Here is a 19536-nt window from a genome sequence, read left to right on the forward strand (position 1 = left end):
CTCGTAGCTGCGAATGGTTGTTTGTTTCTATGTGCCCTGCGATTGGCTGGCGACCAGTTCAGGATTTACACTGCCTCTCGCCCGAAGATAGCTGGGATAGGCTCCAGCACGCCTGCGACCCGAGTGAGGAGAAGCGGTACGGAAAATGAATGCTGAGAAGTTTCTCTGTCCCCGACTGCAATTCAGCACCAGTTTGACAAGCTTAACTGTTGTGACGCATCGTGCTATTGCACTGGAACGCAGCATCAACAATGGGCCACATTTTTTAATTATTTGTATTCATTTATTTTTTACACATCGATTAACATGTAAAGGTTATAGTGCTTTGCCGCTTCATCCAGAAATCACACCCCAATTTCGCTAACTTTCTCTATGTATACATTAAACTTTCAAAGTGAAGTGGCATCGCTTCGGCAGGTTGCTAGCATCTCCTGCGAGAATCATCAAGATGGCGGCTGTGTGTGTGTAAATCTGCGTGGATTAATTAGACGCCGCAGCCCGGGGCAATGGAGTGGAGGAGAATGTGACGAGGGAAATGAAGGATGGTGTAATTAAAACATCTCGTCAAGGAAGGAAGGAAATCAGGGAGGGAGGGAGGTTGCTAGGGGAGACTCCAGCAGGTTGGGAACTCAAACGTCTTATTACCTAGAGGTTGAGACAATGACAAATAAAGCCTGAAAATAGTGAACGACACTAAAAGAACCTAAATAAGGAGTAAATGCACATTTTTGTTACACCTTTACAGTACGGTATGGTACCAAAAAGTCCGCTGGGATAGGCTGATGGAGTCCTCAGGACCTCAGACTGGGCCGAACGTTGACCTTCCAACAAGACAATGACCCTAAGCATACAGCTAAAATAACGAAGGAGTGACTTCAGAACAAGTCTGTGACTGTTCTTGAATGGCCCAGCCAGAGCCCTGACTTAAACCCAATTGGGCATCTCTGAAGAGACCTGAAAATGGCTGTCCACCAACGTGACGGAACTGGAGAGGCTCTGCAAGGAGGAATGGCAGAGGATCCCCAAATCCAAGTGACTCCAAAAGACTCCGGGCTGTATTAGCTCAAAAGGGTGCTTCTGCTTAATACTGAGCAAAGGGTCGGAACACTTATGGCGGGGTGATATTTCAGTTTGTCTTTTTCAATAAAACTGCAACGATTTCAAAAATTCACATTTTTCTGTCGATATGGGGTGATGCTATGTGTACATTAAGGAGGAACAAAAATGAACTTAAATGATTTGAGTAAATGGCTGCAATATAACAAAGAGTGAAAATGTAAGGGGTCCCAATACTTTCCGCACCCACTGTATGCTACAAAGAACTGAGCTAGCCTTAGCTTGGAGCAGTAGGTAACAGGCCTTGTGAGCTGCACTTTGACTTTGTGTCACATGCGGAGAGATGTCCCAAAGGCATGAAGGAAAGGTCGCTGCGGGTTTTCTTTAAATCAGTCCTATTTAAATAGTGACCTTATCAACGGCCGTTTGCGTTTGCAGTCATCAGCCGTGCCTGCGTCGAGTGCACTAAACAATTTCTGACCTTTATGAAAACATGCTTGTTTGAATGCTCTATAGCAGGGGTGTCAAACTCATTTTTGTCACAGGCCACATCGTAGTTATGAGCAAAATTAGTCACTTTGGGTTTGTGTGCGGCCATGTGACTGTCAAATCATACGAGTGATCACCTTGGATTGGCGCAACGGCGCCCTATGCGGAATTCGATGATGAAGTCTAGAAATAGATCGCGCACGCACGAATGGATAAATAAATCATTGTATCGATCATAAAAATATCGATTCTTAAAAAGTATGGTTCATTCAAACTGCTCTCAGGTACAATTTATACAAAATGTTACTTGAGTAAATGTAACGGAGTAAGTGTAGCGTGTTACTACCGACTTCTGGTAAGGATATTCTGCTACGTTGGGAGAGAGGAGTGACGTTTAATATTTGACACTCACTTCTGCCACCCTGCTGTGATGAAAGACATTGTGGCTGTCCGACAACTCGTTTATATATGACACTAACCTCATCTACTTATCTGATTTCGGGATGCCGCGATGCTACGTGAACGCGCACACGGTCAATATTGTGCTCGGCTGGGATGTGTGTGAAAGACACCGGTGACTGAATGGCGGCTCTGGAAAGTGGTTTCATTTAATGACAAAAGTGTCAGCCTTTGGAGGAATGCTACGCTATTCATCCGCTCTTTTCATTTGTCTATCCAATTAAAGGAAATCAATACTCCCTGGCTTGAGATGCAGGGCGGGGCTTATTAGTGACCTCATCCAAGCGAGGAGGCGCATGCTGCCTGAATGCTAATGGGGCTGCCCCCTAGCCACTCTCCAGCCACCCGACAAAACGGTGGATGACGACGTCCTTTCGAAGGCAAAGTGGACAAAAAAGAAGCTCCCTTTTACGGAGAATGATGTCATGTTGGAGGGGCTGCAGGATGAATGCCACTTTGGTTTGAAGCAGCCATCTCAGACTCAATTTGACCATTTCCAAAGCTCCTTCAGCATCCTAGAGAATTTGTCAGATTTCTACCAAATTTGAACCACTATACCAAACAGCAGACAGATGAGCGACGCTCAATTGCTAAAAGTTTCAGTTTTCATCGTTTCACGGTGCCAAGGTTCAGTTAAACACAAAAATGTAAGACATTTCTGCCCGTAAAGACAGTTTCACTTAACGACATTCCCTGTGGCTGGTTTGTCAGAGAAACCCAGAAGGATATTCTCCGAACATAACATTCCAATGCATTTGAAACCCACTAACAGCCTCAGAGAAAAGCTGCTTCCACCCAAGGACAAAATCCCGAGAAGCAAACTCATTTACATTAAACTACACAAGCCATCTATAAACAGTGGAGGACGTTTGAGGCATCACTTCTACGTCTGCCTATAACAATGTCCTGACGTCTCTCCCGCAACAATGTTCATTTTGTTGACATTTTCCGTCATAGTCAACAACATGTCCGGCAATGAATAAAAACATCTGCCAAAGACAAGATCCAATCAAGGCGGGAGGAATTGACAAGCTAACCAATCACAGCCACGTGGTAAGGAAGTTACGAACTTAGTTTGAGCTTGAATACAGCGGCCAGGAACATACATAGCGATACTGTATGAATGTATGAACAATCGTCTTCTATTCTTACCTGCGGCCGGGAAAACATGCTAAATCGTTTGTCAGGAACACAACCAAATTGAAGAGACACTTACACCCAGGCATCCTGAAATCCATGCACGGGTGAGGATTTTAAGTAATTCTATTACCGATTATTTTCAGTCTACAAATATGCTAAATCCGGTGACTTTTCCACTGTTGTGCCAACCCTCCGCCATTTCCGTTTCTTTTTTCAATGAAGGCTTCATTTGATTCATCACTTTTTGGATCGGTGGTTAACGCAAATATGCACGTTAGGATGCTGGTGTTTGATTACAGTTCACGAGGGCGCTTATTACTACCTACATCTGAGACCATGGTCCTCAGTCGGAAAAAGGTGCAGTGCCCTCTTCTCCAGGTCGGGGATGAGATCCTTCCCCAAGTGGAGGAGTTCAAATATATTGGGGTCTTGTTCACGAGTGAGGGAAGAATGGAACGAGAGATCGACAGGCGTCTGCGGTGATTCGGACTTTGCATCGGTCCGTTGTGGTGACGAAGGAGCTAAAGCTCTCTATTTACCGGCCGATCTACGTTCCTACCCTCACCTATGGCCACGAGCTGTGGGTCATGACGGAAAGAACAAGATCCCGGATACAAGCGGCCGGAATGAATTTCCTCCGCAGGGTGTGCGGGCTCTCCCTTAGAGATAGGGTGAGAAGGTCGGTCATCCGGGAGGGGCTCAGAGTAGAGCCGCTGCTCCTCCGCATTAAGAGGAGCCAGATGAGGTGGTTGGGCCATCTGTTTAGGATTGGTGAGGTGCTCCAGGCACGTCCCAACAGGAGGAGACCCTGGGGACAAACCAGGATACGCTCGGCTTGCATGGGAACGCCTCGGGATCTCCTCGGAAGAGCTGGATGAAGTGGCTGGGGAGAGGGAAGTCTGAGCTTCCCTGCTGAAGCTACTGCCCCTGCGACCCGACCTCGGATAAGCGGAAGAAGATGGATGGATGGATGAACATTAACACTGCGCTTGAAAAAAGTATTTCAATGATACAATTCAACATTTATAGCCAACTAAAGGTAAATAAAAATTGCACCTAAAAACATTTCATCACAGTTCTAAAAGATGAATTGAATTGTACTGAACCTAAGTTAAATATAACTATTTGTATTTTACAAATGTACTGGACTGTATTAAAAAAACTACTGTAACATTGTGCCCATTTGATTCGGTGATTCCTGATGAGGGCGCTGGCGCATCACTGGTGGTATTTGTACCACACTTTTGAGAACTGCTAATCTCGGTGAACGTAATGACTTTCAGAAAATGAAGGGAACGTTTACATACTGCGCTTTACACAGTTTTCATTTGAGTCGACTAAATCTACTGGAGTTTTTGTTGACTATCATCTTATGGTATCTCATCAACTAAACCTAGCCTCAAATAATTTAGATGACAAAAGACGGACAAAATCGTAATCAAAATTTGCTGTCCAAATTAACACTGCCCCCCCAAAGATCGCCTCATTCAACGGGAAGAGTGGCCCTAAGGAGCCATTTTCCCACAAGACTGATTAGTATGCAAGACGGTCGGTTCACTAACCACACTGGGCAGCAACAAAAACACCCTATTGTTGACCACTACCACAGAACACACCCACCGAGGCATAAATAGAGCGACTCCACATCCAAAATTGAGAACTGAAGAAGCCTTTTGGTATAAAGGTGAAATGTCTTCAACAAACAACCATGACCTGGCTCACTGAGAAGACACACAGACATTTAGCATGACATTTGGTAGGCGGGCCTATCACTGGTACACCCACCAAAAAGTCATTGAGAGCCATGTCTGAAAAGATACAGGAAGTTTGCCAATTTGGTCTTAAGTGTACTTTTTAGGCAACATTTTCAAGGGGTCCATCAAAAGAAAAAGTTGTCTTTGAGAATTTGTGTGATTGCTACCAAATTTTAACCACACAGACGGGATGGGTGACACTAAATTGCAAAGGATCAAAAGTTTTGCTATTGTGTATGAGCAGAGCAATGCCGCAAAGTTCGAGTACTTGCCATGAAAGACAAAACTCTGGCAACTTAACTTGTAGACCCACAAAAAAAGTCTGAAAATACACAAGAAGTCTGCTAGCGCTTTTTTCTTGGCTCATTTTTCTAGGTTCCCTCAAAACACGAACTCGCCCTCAAGATTTTGTTGGATTGCTACTAAAGATTTGAACAACGTATACTGGACAAGATGGACGATACTAAATTGCAAGAAATTTCAGTTTTCGTCATGACAAACTTGGAGGACTCGCCAAAAAAGCAACTCTAGGCACTTCGCTGCACTAGGTTACAAAGAAATTTCGCACCCGAAGCCAGTTCCAAATTCGGCAGGCATTTCTGAAAAGAAAAGACAAAGTCGTCCAAGAGATTGATTCTGAGCCCTACCAAAATCTAACCACATTTACGAGACAGATGAGCGGCGCTAAATTGCTAAGAATAAGAGTTTTTGTTAGTGCATATGGGCAGTGCTTGGCTGCAAAGTTTGATGTCGTGCTATGCCTCATGAAAGTCGAGCAACGTAGCTCCACGAGGTCACAAAAAATTCTGTCCTCATCGTCAGTTTCGGTGACAACAAAAGATCGGATAGGTACACCTATCATGAGTAGACCCTCAAAAAGCCATGGCCGAAAACACATAGGAGGTCTGCCATTTTGTTATGGCAAAGGGAACTTGTCCTAGAGATTTTGTCCAATTGCTATAACATGTGAGGCACAGCTGTATACAGTTCAAGACAGATGGTGACACTAAATGGTGAAGAATTAGAATTGTCTACGTGTGAGCGGAGGATGGCGGCCAAGTAGCCGTCCGCAGCATTCCACAGCAATCGGTCAACACCAAGTCGATCAAAGGGCAGAGCTGTCGGTTGGTGCGTTGAAGTGGGGAGGAAAAGAGACATCGAGCTTGAATGAAAGAAATGCATGCAAAATGCAGATGAGCTTGTTTCAATTTAAATGCAGATTTTGGCATTCAGAAGGAGACATTTCGCACAGAGCCAAAGAACAATGACGGAATCAGCTCTTCGTCTTTCCATATTCATGTTCCAATCAGTGTCTTGTTTACCACTTCGACACTAACGACTACGTACGACCGGGAAACCGTTTGCCTCAGCTGATTTCATCAGGACTCTTCATGGTGAACAATTATACTTTTAAAAGTGACAAGTGAGCGTTTGAAGTGGAACTCAGCCTTTGATCGTTAGAGCTCAAGGAAAAATAAGCATGATATTGGTGCTTCCCTGCACTTTTATCTGTCCTAATTGAGAACACTTCTGAAGAGTCTTAGTGGAAACCCGCATGGTGTCAATGTGTCACGGTGAAGCCTTGAACTGCTTCGCCGCTATTATCCGCTTTTGGCACTAATTAGATCTATCGTCCACGGCATTTTCTCCGTAAAAGTCCATTTACAAAGTGAAGGGCTCTTGTATTGTTTTGTACCTGCATGAGGAAAATGAGTCCTCTTTTAATTGGCCAGCTTGTGATCAAGGCAACAAGATTCAATACAAGAGATCTATTGGAAGATCTCAGTTGAATTAAAAATCAAACCTTTTATCAACCCTTGAGAAGTCCTTTAAATACTTACCTCATTTGTACCCAATAACAAAAAATGTCACCTTCCCAAAAACTGCTAACAAAATATTAGGCATATTCCCCCCCCCCACCCCCCGGCCAATTTAAACGAGTCAATTTTTAAAATTACTTCAATCAGAACTGTACAAATTAAATATTCATTAGATTTGAGGGATTTCAACCCTTAATTATTGAATTAGTTTATAATCCAAAGAGTTCCGAGCAATTTTGCTGCATGTTTTAAATGAATGAAAAACATGCCTCAACATTTTTTTGCAAGCCTGTGTATCCTGGTTCAAAAGGTATTTTTTATTTCATTTAAGGGATCCTGAACATGACCCCCCAAAACACTCACTCAGTAGCGCCACCTGGAAAGTTAGTATGCAAAACTATGCAAAAAAAAAAAAAAAAAGTCACAAAGTCAGCTAAACCCATGATTTTCAATTAACAAAAGATTTAAAGAGAATAATTTCCCTTCCAGGAGGTACCAATGTAATCAAAATTGAATTAACAGCTGATATCGCTCGCTACTTGGTGGGTGGAAGCGTCAACGAATGCAGTATGTTTTTATGGCTGGCAAATCGCTCTATTGCTCTGTTATGACTCAGATAGTGACATTGACATTACTGCAAGACTGAATTGTTCGCCTTCAAGACACGTTTAATAATAACTGATCAATGTGGAGGCTAATGACATGACTTAGGCTCACAACACAATAAGTGTTCCAAAATACTTCTGAAGTCACAAAGATTATATTCAAATATTACTCAATTACTTTTAGATTAAACAGCCAGCCAGCCATTATCTTTACCGCTTCTCCTCACTAGGGTCGCGGGCTACTGGAGCCTATCCCAGCTATGTTCGGGCGGGAGGCGGGGTACACCATGAACTGGTCGCCAGCCAATCGCAGGGCACATAGGAACAAACAACCATTCGCACTCACATTCACATCTACGGGCAATTTAGAGTCTACAATCAACCGGGAGGAAACCGGAGTGCCCGGAGAAAACCGGGGAGAACATGCAAACTCCACACAGGCGGGGCCGGGGATTGAACCCGGGTCCTCAGAACTGTGAGGCTGACGCTCCAACCAGTCGCCCACCGTGCCGGCTTAAATTAAACAATAAAGTAATATTTAAGTAGTCTTGAAAATATATGGGCCAAGTTAATTTGGGTTATATTTATCTCTTGGCTCTGTCCACTTTCTAAATATTACTCTTCTAAATAAAATTTCAAGTTAAACAAGTCTTATATGATGCACCTTGACTGAAATGTTTCATATCCTTTAGAATCACATTTCCAGGAGATGTCGTTCCCTTGTTATTCGCTCTACTCATCCGTCCTGATTGCTAAAGTTCAATAGTCTATTATTATTATCTACTATAAGTGAACGAGCTCAGCTCCTGTTTTATGATATGATTTTAACGGGCGGCACGGTGGCCCGACTGGTTAGAGCGTCAGACTCACAGTTCTGAAGACCCGGGTTCAATCCCCGGCCCCGCCTGTGTGGAGTTTGCATGTTCTCCCCGTGCCTGCGTGGGTTTTCTCCGGGCACTCCGGTTTCCTCCCACATCCCAAAAACATGCATGGTAGGTCAATTGAAACTCTAAATTGCTCATAGGTGTGAATGTGCGTGAGAATGGTTGTTTGTTTATATGTGGCCTGCAATTGGGTGTAGCCCCCCTAAAATACGCCTAACAACGCCACTGCCTGGATGTGAAAAGGAAGTCGGCTTTTTTGGTTTGAAGCAGCCATTTTGGGTGGATTCCAGGGATCACACTTTGATCAACTGCAACCAGAAAGTTCATCCAAATCAGCAGATGGGTGCTGTTACAACGTAAATTGTGAAGCTTTTATATCTACGCAATCTATTGTTAGTGAAGAAGGGCGTCAAAGTTTGATGATCCCCAAACACAACTTCATGAGTCACTCAATAGCGCCCCCCATGGGAAGCTGGGCAAAATTAGCCCTAGACATTAGTTTCACCAAGAAATATGAAATTAGGTGGACATGTCTATCATAACAGGACACACACAAAAGTCACAAGGACTTGTAACCAAAATTGAACAGAAAGTTGGCAATTTTCATTTGAAACAGTTATTTTTTGGAAGTTTCCAGTGCTTGTACTTTGACAAACTCCTACTTGCAAATTTGCCCAAATGAGCCCCGATCGGAGGAAATAAACCTTGACGGATGGCAAATGTTACATTTTTGACTTTGTGCAGAGCATGTTGTCAAATGTCAATGTGGTGGTGAGGGCCTGTTTATCACCGCTTGCATCTTTAATTCTATTGTTGTGGTCTACAGTAACAGCACGAGATTGTTTCTAATATTTTGACTTGACATTTATTTGGCAGGGGCTGCATTCAATTCCCGAGTGAAGCAAAATGAACATTTACGGTACTTTGACGTATGGCTCTGCAAACGGGCCGCTAATTAGCTCGCGCCGAAGAATGGTTTTCATTAGCAGCCGTCCAAACGGAAGAAGTCAATGTTTACAGCTTGTTAAAGGGGAAATAAAGCAGAACGGCCGCAAGCAATTCAAACTTTCAAGAATGACAGCAATCTGACAACTAATCCACACTATGATGATGAACTCAGTGGACGCCCGTGGACAGGTGTGTAGTTGTATTGTGATACCATGGCATCCATGGACATATGCTGTGGACAAACACATACTTCAACGTACACACACGGAGGGCGGGGAGCAGGAAGATGTCAGGCGGTGTTAGAGTCAACAAGGTCTGGATTTAAACTGTCGACATTTCCCTGGGAATGTTTTGAAGTGCGTCAAGAAATATCCAGCGAAAAAGCCACTCAGTTCATTTTGTGTATTCCCATAAGCCCTTTGCTGGCATCTCTTTTTACCGTGTTGTTATGATTAAACAAACCAAATGTTGTCATTACGCCGCTGCTGCATGTTGATAATGACCTTTTTGCATAGATCCTCTGATACTTGGATACAACACACACACACACACACACACACACCACTGATGTGATGCCTCTAAACAGACTTTCTGTCTTAAATTTACTTCACAGATTTTGAATCGGCTAATTTTTATAGTACTCAATCTTATTTTTCATAGAAATGTAATGTACGTGTCATATGATTAATGCGATCGCTCCTACTCAGGAAAACCTAGCCCAACAGTAATAAACAAAACTACTAGAAATCATCCAGTAAAACAAATCATTTTTAACTTTTCCATGTTTTGTTTTTCGAGGGCCAATTGGAAATGGTTGTGTCCTTGAGATGTTCAAATCACATACGCTCGCAATGTACACATAATTCATGTAATAATGAATGAGTGTGCAATGTATCATCACAAATAGGATTGCACCTCTTGCCAGTTATTCATGCTAACCGCCAGCATGCACAACAGAAACCAACCCAATGACTAGAAGACAGAATCATTCCAACATTCCCCAATTTAGAGCTGTGAAGGGCAAGTAAACGCAAGAAGGGCCAAACAAAAAAATGGTAGTTTGTATGTATGGGAGAGAAGGCCAAGGAATAGGACGCTTAATAAAGTCCACTTGATGATCACCGGCGTGCCTCAATGAGCCACCTGTGTTTGATCGACCACTCGGGAGTGATTAGCGGCACTTCAATAGCAGCTTTGCGCAGGTGCAGCACGGCTATTGCTCCGCTTAGCAAAGACATTAAAACACCTGACGAGACGCATCGCATGAATTAGAAGACTCGTACAATGGTGCTTTGAGATACGAGTTGAAATGTGTTCCATGACCATGTTTATAACTTCATACACTCGTCTCTCAAATCATATTAGCCCATTGAAATCAAATGGTAATGCCATTAGAGCGTTCCAGCCTCACCCCCCCCATAAAAAACTAACAAAACATTTTGTAATGTGTTTTTCTCATAAGGAAAAAAAATAGCACTCTGTAATATAGTACTTTATTAGAAATGACATAAGTAGACTATACAATCATATTAATTCATTGAGACTCCTTTTTCGCCCTTTTCTGCGTGATGTGTGCGCACTAATCAACAAGGAGCTCTTGAGAGGCCATGCCAACAGAGGCATTTTCAGGCATACTGTAGCTAGCTAGCTAGCTACGTAACTGCACATTGCAATTGCGTTGGTTAAGCGCTCAAATTCTTACAAAGTGGGGGAGGTGTGTCTCACGCCGGCCTCCAAAATGCAACACATGGCACCGTTTTTGCCACACCAAAAAAAACCTGGAAAAATGAAAAGCTGAAAAAGTTTAACGTTAGAGCTCCACAACTGAGTATAAAATAGTTTTGTTTGTTTTCAGCAATTATCATCAAATGTACAATGTATTTTGCAACCAATTTCTTAATTCATTCTACAGGGTCTTTAAATATTTATTTTTATTGTGACTTTTCAGACGTACAACAGCCTTAACTAGGCAAATTAGACTTTTATAGTTGTTAAAAGGGGAATCATGTATTTTAGTGGAAAGTAATTCCCTCCCTTTGAAACTTGTCTGAAGGAAATCAGTACCTGGCACAGCTATACACCATTTATCTCCCTGATTAGCAGGAGCTCATAAATACCTCAGCAAGGATGCTAATCAGATGTCTCACCTGGGGGGTGCGCTAAAAATATGAAAATGGCTCACGGAGGCTCCTGTTATTTCCACCACAAATTAAGACCATATAGAGCACTCAATCAACACATTTAGTCACTGACACGTCGTGCTTGCTACGCTAACTGTTCTCTGGTTGAGAACTTGAGAAAAGAACAATTTCAAGAAATTGGAGCGAGCTGTAGTGGAAAACTGGGCCCGGGTCCAAGCGAGTCGGTGATCCGTGGCAACTTCTCGTATCGACCTGCTACCGACCGAGTCCTGCGATGCGATGATGGCGTCATCTCCAGTGATTTAAACGGACTGAGATGTCGGAGCAGCTGGCCGACAAGGAGGCGTGAACGTCACTTAATGGAGGAAATAAGTGTGCACTTGGGGTTCTAACACATAAAAAGCACGAGAGAGGGGAGAGCTCACTTTAGCCAACATTAAAAGCTTAACTGCAACATTTGCTGCTTCTTTGGCCTTTTTGCAATCCTTATCCCAAAAGATCACGCAAGACATTGGAAAATGACAATACCTTAGTTCAGGGCTGTCAAATTCATTTTTGTCATGGGCCATATTCTAGTTCTGTTTTCCGTCAGAGGGCCATTACAACTGTGACTATCCATCAATCCATTTTCTACAAACAACAAATTGATGGATAACTCGTTTTGAAATCAGTTTGCTCAGTGACTGTTCAAGAACTGCAAAAAGGCTTTGGTAACAAAAAATGCCTGCAAATAATCTCATTATTTATTACATATTAGAATTTAGAATAAAACAAAAAAATGCAACACATATTTCAGACATGACAGACCTTAAATAATCCTGAGCATGACTCAGCACTGAAACGATTCATTGAATAATAGACTTTGCACCGATCCGATTGGCTTGATCGGTATTGGCCGATAATTAGCATTTTATGCTGATCGGCTGATCAGCTTTAATGTCATAATTCGCCGATCTGATCAATGACGTCATTGATCGGGTCCACAAAAGACAGTTACTCCGCGTCGCCATCGTGTACAGTATATTTGAATCCAAAAGCTAGTTTATTTTTCGCCTTGTACTGTAGTAGTACTGTAAATATTTGACCACGAATAAAGTTGTGGGACAGACAAGACGTCTGAGACAGACAACACGTAATGCGTGGATCAGACTATAAGACATACATTTGCTCTTTCACGATTGCACTATGTCAGACTACTGCAATAAAATCTCGTATTCCGATACCACCACATCCCGTCTTTTACGATCACTGGGCGTTATCTTGCCAACTCAAACGCGACCGGATAAACTCGTTACCATGGTGACGACAACAACAATGGATCTCGCCGTGTGTATTATAATAACAAAATGGGGAAAAACGTGTGCTGGTGGTCACCAGTGCTAAGGAGAGGACTTTAATTCAAGGATTGCTTGAGGTATGTTTACGTACTTTTAATACAATACGGCTTGCAAGCAGCCAACAAAACCTTATGTAGCCTAGCAAACTAGTGCTAGCACTAATGGTTGTACGTAAACATGCCGGCATTATGTCGATTCATGCTCTAAAGTTTCGGTGTCGGTCGGTGTTGTAATGTTGGTTTGACCTGACTGATTACAATACAGGACCTGAATACAGAAGACTTTTGAAGACACTCCGTATACTTTAAACAAGTATATACAGTAAATGAACAAGTCATTTAAATACACACATTGCCCCATCTTGTGATCGGATCGGTGATCGGTTATTTAAACTCGCTGATCGGTGATCGGCCCCAAACATCCTGATCATGGAAAGCCTATTGAATACTTTGATAAGAGAAAAACAAATGTTGACGCAAAAGCACTACCTCGACGCATCGCAGTGATCATTTTTCAACACGGACTAATGTCATGTAGACGTTTCATATTTTATATATATATATATATATATATATATATATATATATATATATATATATATGTGTGTATATATATATGTATATCTATACATATATATCTATGTGTATATATATATATATATATATATATATATGTATATCTATACATATATATCTTTATATAGATATAGATGTATATATATATATATATATATACATACATACATATATATATGTATATATATCTATATACACACACACACACGTATATACATATATATATTAGACACACCCATCTATCTATATATCGATCTATATATATCTATATATCACGACAGAAGAGCACACGGTGTGAGGAGTGTGCATGCATTTGAGTGACACTGGACACAAAGAGGGCTTTATGTTTCCATGTGTGTGTGTGTGTGTGTGTACGTGTTAGCTAATTTAATATAGCTTACCCCTGCTATTGTAAGGTTAGTTAGTTAGTAAGTGGTTAAGGATAGAAACAGCCGCTGGTGCACTTTCAATTGTTTTACTGAAAAAACGGTAACAAAATAAACGCGTAATGAGCACATTCATACACGAGCATACCAACCACGCACACTGCGCGACAATTCAGTCGGGTTAAGATGCGTCGCTCGGTGTGTGGCAGTCTTGAGATGTAAAGTCAAGCTGCTAACAGGGACGACATCTTGCCAGATGTCAATGTAGCTCACAAGAGCTTAGTTCAGCGACAAAGGATTAAATGCGCAGGTGGGTTTTAAAAAACGTTTTTTGGTTTTTTTTAACACATTCAAACTCATGACCAACTATGTCAGGGATGACATAACGTGAGATGTTTTCATTTAAATGTGAAAAGTGGTTAATTATTTTTTTTTAAACTTGTGACATGTTAACAATGCTGAAATTACTTTTATGATGACAGCAATTTCACTTTGGAACTTAATTAGCGTTTTCATTCTATCCTATGGGAATTCTTTTCTCCATTGTCATAATTGGGAAATAAACAGTGGGAGTGAGGCGGGAGCAGGTTAAACAGCTTACACCATGGTGGGGATCGGGTGCCGTTGTCTTGACGGCCCTATTAGTGGGATTATCCGGCAGCCCCATGGCTCAGTTGGATGATGTTAGAATCCTATTTGTAAGACTCACATCCTTCATCTGTTATTCATCAATGCAATTAGTCCAATTTATGTTCTTGTGCACCCTACCGATTACAGTAGACCCTCGGGGATTGAAGCTACTTGCACATTTTTCTGTAGCTAAAACTATTTGCACCTATCCATTATTTTTTAGCTCTCTGTAACTCTGTCGCTCCCAAAAATGGCCAAACAAAAGATGGAAAACTGTTCACTTCCAAGACAGGTGGGAGGCAGATTGTCTGTTCACTAAAGTAAAAGACAGACTTGTTTGTCGTGTGGCTGTAACAAAGAATATAACATAATTGAATTAATGTTTTTCATGCCATTTATCAACTTCTAGGCAGGGACTGTTAATAGTTTGAAGTTTGGATTTTTAATTAAGGACATCCCCTTTTTTTTTGGTTTTTTGTTGTTGTTGGCCTTTGAAAAAAAGATTTACATCAAATAGAAATGTAGTTGGAGATAGATAAATAGAAGACGGAGAGACAGAAGAATTCACGTTATCTATTTAAATACAAAACAGCAAATAAATACCACTGATGTCTTTTATCTTTGATTTCTCATGTTTATAATATTAAAGTTTGTTTATTGCAGATTCAGTGTTTAAGCAAAATGTACGTTTTTTTGTCATCTGATAAACATTAACGCTACATTTCTGCAGAGAAGGGAAACATTCACATCGCGGTGATTTTTCATTAAATATCGAGTTTGGCTTGCGACGTTGTCCCAATTTTAAATTTTGGCCCACCGCGAGTTTGAATTTGACACCCCTGCCTTAAGGGATTATAACACAACGGATATTTGAACCCAAACAGTGGATCAACACATGTGGACAGACAATACAACAATACTCACAGGCATATATTCTTTATAGTTTACAAATAACGACTAATATTACTGCAGGGTACTGAAGTTATAATAGACCATTTTCTTTGTATATTTACTTTGCAAGTTTCATACTGCCCCAAGGTGGCCAAGGCACGCACAACAGAAGGACCAGCACAATGCCCATTGAATTGAAGCAAAAAATGTGGCAAAAACAATTTTTTACATTCTATTTAATTATGTCATTCTAAAGTTTTTATAAAGTAGAACAATACAGAGTGCCATTTTCTTATTAAAGAACACATTACAAAAATGTATGTTGCTTTTGGGGGGGAGGGGGGGGGATTGGAATTGATTAATGGCATTTCCATTTATTTCAATGGGGAACTTTATATTTGTGGATTTTCTGCATTGTCAATTTGAAATGTCCTGGTTTTGAATAAATTAATCATTTTCCCAAAATAAACAATTGAATGCAACTGAGTCAGAAACCCATTAAAATAACTAATAGGAAAGTAGTCATTGATATTTTTACCATTCGCGACATTCATTCTAGTGTTGTTGCACTTTCTGGTTAAAATGACTAATAGGAAAGTAGTCATTGATATTTTTACCAGTTGCGACATTCCTTCTAGTGTTTTGAAGGAATGTAATCTGAAAGCCATTTATTTTGAAGGGTAAAGTTGTAAAAGGAGCTTGGAACAATATTAAAGCGCTTGGGGATCATAGTTCAGGGTGTACTTCCCGTTTAAACTATAAATATAGGTGGAGAGTCTACTATTCAAATTGTTTTTTTGCTATTTGCGAATTCCCATCTCTCACTCTGTGTGTGTCAATGTTGTACTGCATTAGTGGAACACATTTCGCTGCAGCCACAGGCCACCGGCCATGTCATACTCACAGACTGCAGAGGAAAGTCTGAATACTAAAACTGTTGGCAGTTTGTGTGTATCTGTATGCTTGAGGGGGGGCATGGGGGGAACAGAAGAGCACACGGTGTGAGGAGCGTGCATGCATTTGAGTGTGACACTGCCCACAATGAGGGCTTTATATTTCCATGTGTGTGGGTGCACGTGTGTGTTTGTGTGCACGTGTGTGTGTGTTCTGAGGTTAATCAAAATCGAGAGTGAATTATCTCTTCTGGCAGGGTCGCAGGTGGATTGGCCGCACCAGCATCCAGGCCCACTCCTCCTCCTCCTCCATCTTCTTATCTTAGCATGAGTTATTATCTCATAGACACTAACGTTCCAGGGCCGAGATTAAACCGTCAAGCCCTGTTCGAACTCTGGTGCTGTCTAAACCTTTTACTTGACTACCTCCGGTTGTGTGACTTCACAATAAGAGCATCTGAAGTTCACCAAACATTACAGCAGCGTGAAATGAATTTCCCACGGCTGAATAATATAGACTAGAAATAGCTCTCTCTCTAAGTGAGAGATATCAGATAGAGAGGGTTTTCAGTATAGGGGTGATCTTCTAACAAGTAACAGGCACGTTGTAAGCCTCACGTTGTAGACAGGCACATTTTCCTTACCAAATTTTTTTAATTCAGACTAGGCAACCTACCTTGCATGTACCCTGAGTGCTATATATTGTATGCTGGATTTTGGTTACATTTTCAGGGAACAAGGTTGATTTTCTTTAGAAGCAACACTTTTTATTGGTGTTATTTCACAGCTTTGTTACATATGAATCCCCAAGGGAATATTTTTGTTACCGATGTGAAATTGTCGAACATCTTTCAACATTTGTTGCCAAGTATTAAGGGTTGTGTTTAAAGGGCCACTTCCTTCAAGTTTAGAATACTGTCGTATTTTTTTTCCTTTTTATTTGGGGGGTCGATTAAAATCAGAATCTGGAATTTTACTTTAAGACCTTTCATAATAAAAATAAATTGAACTATTCAAAAATAATCCAGTCAAAAACAATCCACAAAGCCGCTTGGTCATGCGCGCACAATAATGCTATGCTATCATATAATTAATGAGATCATTCCTCTTCTGGTTATTAATGATAACCACACCCTTGTACAATAGAAATAAAAATAACAATTATAAATAATCCACTGTGTAAATAAATAAATAAATGGATTCTGAAAAAAGCACACATCCTGTTTGCAAAATGCGATCATGTAATTAAGGCGGATTGCTCCTCTGGCCAATTATCCACGATAACATCCACCTTGCACAATAGAAATAAACAACTAGAAATAATGCAGAGCAGGGGTGGACGATATATGTCGCCTTCGATGTAATCTTGAGCGTTGCTTTAACAATGTGCAATTTCACATGATGGAATATTCATACTGTCTCTAAAAAAACAAAACAACAACAGATCGGGTGCATGGATGGCACATGAGAAGGAGCGAAAGGAGGTAGTGTATGAATCGCCGAATCAGCGACCATGATTCAGTCATTTGACTCAGTGACAAGGAAAATAAACTCTTGCTGTCAAACTAGCGGGCCGAGCAACCTTTTCAGGAGTTTAGCAGCTTAACAAGTGGGTGAATTGAGACAATGGACCTCAATGGAACGCATGTATAGTTTTTTGTTAACCAACAGGAAAATGACATAGGCCACCGATGTACGCGCTGGCTTCCCAAACACGGCCAGTTTAAAAGTGAAATAAAGAGAATGAATTATTATTACGATTACGATCGTATATTCACTGGAGGATTATTCATTTTGGATAACATGTACAAAGAACTGCACACTCAGTCATCCCAACTGTTGGTGAGGCTAATGGAGGAGCTAGCTAGCATAGCCCTACTGCCGCAGCTGTAAGTAAATACTGTATATCACTATCCTGTCACCGATCACTCACAGCTTTACTTATTTGAACCCTGTTCGGTATTACCAATATCGGCTGCTAAACCTGTCACTAAACAAAAGCTTAACTAAAATACTATTCTGCAAATCTGATTTGGCATATTCTCCTGTATATAGCCTGGACATAAAGTTATTAATTGTTAAATATTCCTATACAATATTCTTGTGCAATGTCCTGGATAAAAGTCCAGGGAAGAAGAGTAGAGATTTACACTTTTAAAAAAAAAAAATTGTTTTTTTTTAATTTTTATTTTGTATTTTTTTTTAAATAGGATAGTCAAATTATCGTTATTGTAAAATAAAATAAAAATATTGAGATATTTTTATTTGCCCATATCGCCCACCCCTAGCAGAGTAAAAAAAAAAAAAAAAAAAAGTTCACCGCACACTCAGTCACAATAATTTGTTTTTATCCAGTAGGATTCGTGCAGGTTATAGTTCACGTTATTTTTGAAAAATGTTCTGTTGACTTTGTAGATTATTTGTACTTAAGGAAGCATTTGCTCAAAAGGACTACGTATGGGCATATACGTGTGTGTGTGTGTGGAGCTGTTATCAATTTATGCAGGCCAGACCCATGACACTGCCCTTGTTGTCAGTCTCTGTCCGGCAAAAAAACCCAAAAAGAAACACACACACACACACACACACACACACACACACACACACACACACGCACACGCACGCACAAAGAATAAAAGAGCGTTGCTGTAGTGTATTCTCACTGCATGGCCGAGTGGGGCACAAAGCAATAAGGTGGGGTAATGGTGCATAAATGCGTTTGGACCCCGCAAGGTCAAATACCTCCCTCTCTCCCGCTGTGTAGCATTTTCATATGGCACAGCACAGCATCAAGATGGTATGATACGAAATAAAATGCGCCAACCTTTTTGAATACCAGGCAGTCCTCCATGTGCTCGGCGTAGACGGAGGTGAGTCGGTACTGGTTCTCGATGGGGTTGTCCAGCTGGTAGCCGGTGAGGATGTAGCAGACAGTGCGGAACTCCTGGATCTTCTGCTGGAAAACCTCCTTCAGACGCTGGTTCTTGAGCTCCGACCGCTCGATCTGCTTCAGCAAATCTGGGGAGGGGGGTGAACAGGTGGGAGGTGTTTCTTTTTAACTCATCTTCTGGAATAATACATGCTTCCGATCAGGACTCATTTGGGCGAATTTTTAATTTTAATTTTAAAAAAGAAGTTTGTTATGGTGGCGGCACGGTGGAAAACTGGTTAGAGCGTCAGCCTCACAGTTCTGAGGACCCGGGTTCAATCCCCGGCCCCGCCTGTGTGGAGTTTGCATGTTCTCCCCGTGCCTGCGTGGGTTTTCTCCGGGCACTCCGGTTTCCTCCCACATCCCAAAAACATGCATCAATTGGAGACACTAAATTGCCCGTAGGCGTGACTGTGAGTGCGAATGGTTGTTTGTTTGTATGTGCCCTGCGATTGGCTGGCAACCAGTTGTACCCCGCCTCCTGCCCGATGACAGCTGGGATAGGCTCCAGCACGCCCGCGACCCTAGTGAAGAGAAGCGGCTCAGAAAATGGATGGGTGGATGGAAGTTTGTTATGGTTATGTTCGGGGCTAGGGCTG

At 41.4% G+C, this 19536-nt stretch overlaps 1 protein-coding gene across 2 annotated transcripts in view; it reads right to left on the reverse strand.

Annotated features, from left to right (window-relative positions):
• mad1l1 (mitotic arrest deficient 1 like 1) overlaps positions 1-19536 on the reverse strand; it is a 62074-nt gene that overhangs the window by 544 nt on the left and 41994 nt on the right. For both annotated transcript variants that reach the window (XM_061770281.1, XM_061770280.1), the window contains one exon: positions 18833-19026. In XM_061770281.1, the coding sequence (XP_061626265.1) occupies positions 18833-19026 (194 nt within the window). The remainder of the gene's footprint in view (positions 1-18832; positions 19027-19536) is intronic.

The sequence above is a fragment of the Phyllopteryx taeniolatus genome, chromosome 4 (assembly GCF_024500385.1).
Source record: "Phyllopteryx taeniolatus isolate TA_2022b chromosome 4, UOR_Ptae_1.2, whole genome shotgun sequence".
In the NCBI taxonomy this organism is placed as follows: domain Eukaryota; kingdom Metazoa; phylum Chordata; class Actinopteri; order Syngnathiformes; family Syngnathidae; genus Phyllopteryx; species Phyllopteryx taeniolatus.